Below are 6,000 nucleotides of genomic sequence, written 5' to 3' on the forward strand. Positions count from 1 at the left end.
CTGAAGCTGCAAGAGCCTCACCTGAACCTCCATAATGTGACAAAAGCCTCCCCTGTAGTCGCAAAGTAGCCTCATGCTCAAGTAGCATGGAGAACATGTGAAGAAAACTGACAGGAGTCGTAGATGTCTGCACCCGTAAAGCATTCGCCACTCCATCAAATTCCCGAGGAAGCTTGTAGAGTACCGTACCAACAAGATGTGCCTTTGATAGGACAGACTGCATAGTACGAAGCTGATCCTGGAGTTGAGTAACACGAAGTAGGAAGGATTGAATCGCATCTTTGGATTCAAACTTCAAGTGCTGGAGCCGGCCATAGAGAGTAACGGCCCTCATGGTGGAAGAAGCCTCGTACATCGATTGTAACTTCAACCATACATCTACAGCTGTCATATAAGAGGTGACCGCAGGTAGGACTTCTTTGAAAATACACCGAAGTAAGGCCGAATAACGGGCATCATCCGAATCCCAGGCAAGCACAGCCTCCTCATGGTTGTCTTCATCAAAATCAGATGGAACAAGAGAAGGTTGTTGAGAACGTACCACAGCTCCGTTAACCACGTACCATAACCGCTTCTGAATAAACCAAGCCTTCATCACCGCACTCCACGTGAAATAATCAGGTCCATGGAGCTTGTCATCAATGGATGCGCATGGAGGAGCCATCTCGACAAAATTGAAAAAAAACTAGAGAAAAGAAGGGATTGGGAGAGGGAACACAGCCAAACCACGAGCACAAACTGCAAAAAACAAAAGTTCACATGCAAGATAACCCAAAAACTGATCAAAAGAAGCCAAAATCTGCTGCACAAGTCAAAAAATCAGTGGAAATCTAGTGGAGACAGCAAAAACGGCCTGTTCGGCCAGTCGCCGGCCAGTCGCCCAGCCCAAAATAGTGCTGTAAACACGTTGCACACTGCCTAAACAAGTGTAGGGAATTGTCACTAGCAGCCTGATGAGGAAAACATAGGCAGCAGGAGCTGTTGGACAGGCAGGCAATGCATATGCTGATCAAAATGCAGAGTATGAAAGCCAAAATCTAGTCGCAATCAAGTTGACAGCAGTCGCCAGGGCAGCAGAGGGGTAAATCAGTCCTGAAAACAGTAATAAAACACAGCAAAAACACAAATCCTAAAAAACTGATACCATGTCAGAAGTGGTACAGCAATGGAAGCATAAGCAACATGCTGAAATAAACTGCTGAAACACAAGACAAGAAAAATAAATAAACACAAATACAGATGAGAACTCAGATGTATGCCCGAGAAACGGGATCCATATCGAACACGAGACATCAACATACAACAGTGAATCACTGGCTGTGTGGGCACCCCGGCACCAACTCCTCTCCTCTCAGAAGAATCCACAAATGATGGCTGAAGTACAGAAAAGGAGGAGGAGCCCAACAATATATAGGCATAAAATGGGGGAGCAATAAATGCAGTCGGCCAGCATTAAATGCTCCCTAGCCCTAAAAAGGGCACCAGAAAATGCCGGAAAAAAATACTATAAAAAGGCCACAGCCTCTACAGCACAAACTCACCCTGAGCTAACTAATCTACTAACACAGGGCGCCTAAATTAAAAGAGGAATGGTGAAGGTAGCCACAAGCCACAAACCGCAATGTCCTCCTGAAGGGGTTTGAGGGGAGTGGAAGGGGTTGGTGAGAGAAGCTAAGTGGTGGCGGTGACCGAAGAAGGTGGTGAAGAATGACTAAAGAGAGTGGTCAGTGAAGAATGAATGAAGTGACTGCCTATTTGTAGACATAAGCTATCTAGGGTGGCGCACCACTATGTGGGCACCCACTGAAAAAGTGGCCAAAATGTGGACACCACCCCTTTTTGGGGTTGTCTGTGCGAAACCCTAAAATGAAGTGTGTGAACTAAATAAGTGATTTCTCAACACATCCCACATGGGTAAGTCACTATCTCTCTAGCTATTGGTACTACTGTAGGTGGCTGAACCTCTATCACCTATGGCCTCGGACAGGAAACCTCATTGCTCATCTTTGCTGTCTCAAGTGGCGCGATCGAATTCCTGTGTGCAACAGGCCTATGATCCCTAACAACTATCCATCGTCTCTCTGCCTACTACTCTCGCACCTTTCTCTATCTCTACCTTCTCCTTTTTCTAGCAGCCCGTCCCCTCTGCCGCTCCCTCTCACTTCTCCTATGAGGCAAGGACCCTCCCCCTTCATCCTGAAAGGGATTTGGGCAAGGCCTAGTATTCTATTTGCTTTGCTCTATCCTAGGGCAATCTGTTGCAAGGTGGCCTACCATCCTGCAAGCGAAGCACTATCTTGGGAGAGCAATGTAATATATCATTTGAATCATACAACCTCCGATGCACCGATGGAATCTTGATGGCTCAAGGAAGGGATCCCAATGCTGAAATAGGGACCATAACTTTAACTAATGGGTTCTGAGATCGTCCCTCCACCACCGCATTTGTGAAGGTCCTGTCTCGTCGAATGACACCCAAAAGCTCTCCCAATTTGGGCTATATGAGGCAAAACTTACTCGTTGAGGCCAAAGAGGTGTACCATGATAGCATAATCCTTGCCCTCAATCCATCTATCAAAGAAGGCAACTGCAATTTGAACATCTAACGGGTTAGTGGCAAGCGCTGCTATAGATTGCTCTCAACTCTAAGGTGCTAAAGCTGACCTTGAAGCACCCTTTCCCCAATGGGGTTACCTTTGTAACTCTCGTTGGAGTGCCTATGAGAGCTGCCTATATCATGTCTTTCAATGCATGCATTGGTGGTCGGTCACCTACCAATCAGCACACTAGAGATTAACACCTCCAAGGCTACCACTCTACCTCTAATGTCGAGCTCTACGACAGGATTGAACCTAATCTATGGGATAGTATCGGCCGTAGAAGCTATGGGGGCTGCACTAGGGTCCCCAAAGGTGGAGGATGGACCCGCTATTGTCTCATGGATCAAGTTTTCTCTTGGCTGCTGTGTGGGATCTTCTCATGCTGAATTTTCAGTATCCGCCTTGGGAGCTATGGGGGCTGCACTAGGATCCCCAAAGGTGGAGGATGGACCCGCTATTGTCTCATGGATCAAGTATTCTCTTGGCCGCTGTGTATGATCTTGTCATGCTGAATTTTCAACACTCTGCTGATCCTATGGTAACTCTTGTGAGGAGGGAATGAGTGACGAGGAGAGGGCAGCCATTGCTTGGAACAGTGCAGCTGGGGGGAAAGGGCGGGTGGGGAGGAAGGGTAGAGGCCATGGGTTCAGCGAATGGTAATTTATGTCTACCCTCTTCTCTCTGCAAGGAAGTAGACCCTCAGCTTGAGCAAACCCCTGCTTCTAACAAGCAGCCCCTCTGCTTCTATGCAAACATGACAATTTTGTGCTGACCTTGGAGAGCACCTTTCAAGTCAACGTCAAGCCTGACAAGGCCCGAGTAAAACAATTGATTGCTGATGCAATTGGTTCCGCCTGACCTTACAGCCCTGACAACTCTGGCCCTGACCTGCACAGCATCAATCATCTGCCACCTGTGAAGTCGTGTTGTTGCCGCCCTGCAGGGCCTCTGTTGACCTATGACAACAACAGAGCTGACTCAGACACCACCTGTTTGCCTGTGACACCACCTCTATTGATCTATGACGACAGCAGAGCTGACTCGGACACCTAGGCATCAAGACAAAAGCAAACCCCAAATTATATCCGATATCTTTCCATGATTGCAGGAAGAAACAAACTTCCAGCCTTATTTACTTTCTCTCTGATTGTCATCACACCAGCACAGTCCAATTAGGTGTTTAGCACTCTCTGCACTCAAACCAAGCGTTTGAGTTGTTTGCTTGCACAAGAGACTACTTCCGTGATTCCATGACAGTTCCTCTGTATAAGTTTGCCATTATCAAAGATCCCATGGATGTACTGCAGTCAATTTCAGGTCTTATAGTTCATTCTGGCAACCACCGTTTTGGCCACTATATGGCTAGATTATGAACATAGAAAGCCTATTGAAGACTGGAAGCACATGAGAGGGGATCCGAAAATCACAGTAGCAGAACCAGAGGGTGTCAAAGTGCTTCACCAAGCAGTTGGAATGCGACTGGGTGTGATTGTTCCTCCAACTCCTCCTCAAGTGGCATGAACTGTTTGAAGTTGTTCCTCAGATAAGACCACACACAAGGATATGAGTAGTGTCGACCACCGCACAAGCCGTTGGCTGACGAAATCTAGTGGGAATGCTGCTGCAGAGGAATGGAAGAGCTGGGAAGAAAAAAATTGGGAGGGGACATCAGGTGAGAGGAAGAGGAGCAGCAGTGATGACTGAAAGGGGGGTGGTGAGAGTGACACTTGCAGGCTGGTGTGCAGCAGGAGTGGTAACAGTAGGCAGTGTGAGCCAGGCAGGAAGCCAGGCAAGGGAGCAAAAGGCGAGCAAGGGAAAAGGTGGCAGGAAGGTGAGATGCAGAAGGCGTGACCGAGGTAGTGGTGACAGCAGCTTGCAAGAGGTGGGGCTTCAGCCCTTGGCCAATGCTTTCTACTTACACTTTTTATTTCTGATAGCAGGTTCTCCCTCCTTGAACTTTGAAATTTTGAAACATTTTAGACGTGGTGACAGGTGAACTTATACTAGTAAGGATGTGTTAAAATGTGGTCTCGTGGCCAGTCATCTGTGTGTATGTCCCTAATGATAACGGGTCAAAATGACTTGAAGTGTCATGTCGTATATCTAACCTTACCACATCAGTGCACATATCCTCTCTTACTAGTGCGTATGCTTGAATATATTGTCTTTTGCTACACCCAACCGAACGGTGCTAAAGTCCTGCTTATCGCCTTCAGCTCCAAGTGAAATTATCCCAGCAAAACGGCTGTTGAGAAAATGCCTGACAATATTCCTTGCAAAGGTAAATGGAACGCTGCTTGCTTTTTGCAGAGGGAACAATGCAACAACATTTTACGATAACTGGACACACACGCCTCATGAAACATAGACAGATGGAGAAATACCACTCCGGAGCAGAAGGCACGGCCCGCTCCAGTAAGAATGATGACTTTCACATCTTCAGCCTGGTCTAAATCCTTGAAGGCCCTTGCCAAGTCTGTAAGCATACTCTTTGTCAGGGCATTTAGAGCTTGAGGCCTATTGAGGATAATGACCGCGATTCCGTGAGGCCTCTTGTCCACTTTGATCAAGCTGTTTCTTCCATCCGTGTCCTTCACAGGATCGGCCATGCAGACTATGATCTAGGCAACAGAAAACGAAGGATTCAAGCAGACATTACAATAAAGGACGAGAGGAAGCAATAAGAAGCACCTACTCAGGCGGCCAGCTCTTCTTCTTCTTCTTCTTCTTCAAGGAAGGACCGAAGCCTACTCGAGGGAAGCAGATTTCTTCTTCTTTGGAAACCAAATGCGGGATTCCAAAATCAAGAGTCACGAAAAATGAAATAAACGTCAGTGCTGACAACCTTTCCATTCAAAGTAAGGCGCCAAGTCAGATCCTGGATTCTTTCTTGTCAACACATGACGAGGATTCAATCTGGGGTGGCTTCAGCCTCCCACTGGAGCTATTCACATGACCACGAAACCAATAATCAATAGTACTAGTAAATATCAACACACGAACATGTCACTTAAACAGCATAGCATATCAAAGAGCTTGCACAAATTTCTTCGTTGTTTTATAATTATAGAAGAAGTGATATTTTTTAATATGCATGTAATAATAATATGAACTATTATTTACTTTATACTCTCTCTTATCTCACAAATATAAGTTTAAATGAATATTGTTTCGAAAATAGATTCTAACCTTTGCTGAAGATCGAACTTATGAAGATTGAGCTTGTCCTTTGGTATAGTCAAGCTTGTAAATATGATAACAAGCCAACATATCATTCTACAAGTATGAAGCATGGTGCAATACCTTTGCAAAGCTGCATATTGGATAACGCTTTAGCAAAGGAAAATAAGAATGTGTGAGTAGCTAGCTAGAGTGAAAATCATGATAACTATCCATATAG

General features: G+C 45.9%; 1 protein-coding gene across 1 annotated transcript in view; it reads right to left on the minus strand.

Moving 5' to 3' along the window:
* LOC148021386 (putative enoyl-CoA hydratase 1, peroxisomal) overlaps window positions 1–5,509 on the minus strand; it is a 101,276-nt gene extending 95,767 nt beyond the window's left edge. Inside the window, exons 1-2 of the mRNA XM_087698146.1 lie at window positions 5,296–5,509; window positions 4,985–5,221 (exon numbers count right to left, since the gene is read on the minus strand). Coding sequence (XP_087554272.1) covers window positions 4,985–5,209 — 225 coding nt within the window. The 5' untranslated portion in view covers window positions 5,210–5,221; window positions 5,296–5,509. The remainder of the gene's footprint in view (window positions 1–4,984; window positions 5,222–5,295) is intronic.
* Between the last annotated feature and the right edge of the window lie 491 nt (window positions 5,510–6,000).

Source organism: Lygodium microphyllum, chromosome 18 (assembly GCF_053477565.2).
Source record: "Lygodium microphyllum isolate KBCC chromosome 18, Lygodium_microphyllum_v1.1.10, whole genome shotgun sequence".
Taxonomy (NCBI): domain Eukaryota; kingdom Viridiplantae; phylum Streptophyta; class Polypodiopsida; order Schizaeales; family Lygodiaceae; genus Lygodium; species Lygodium microphyllum.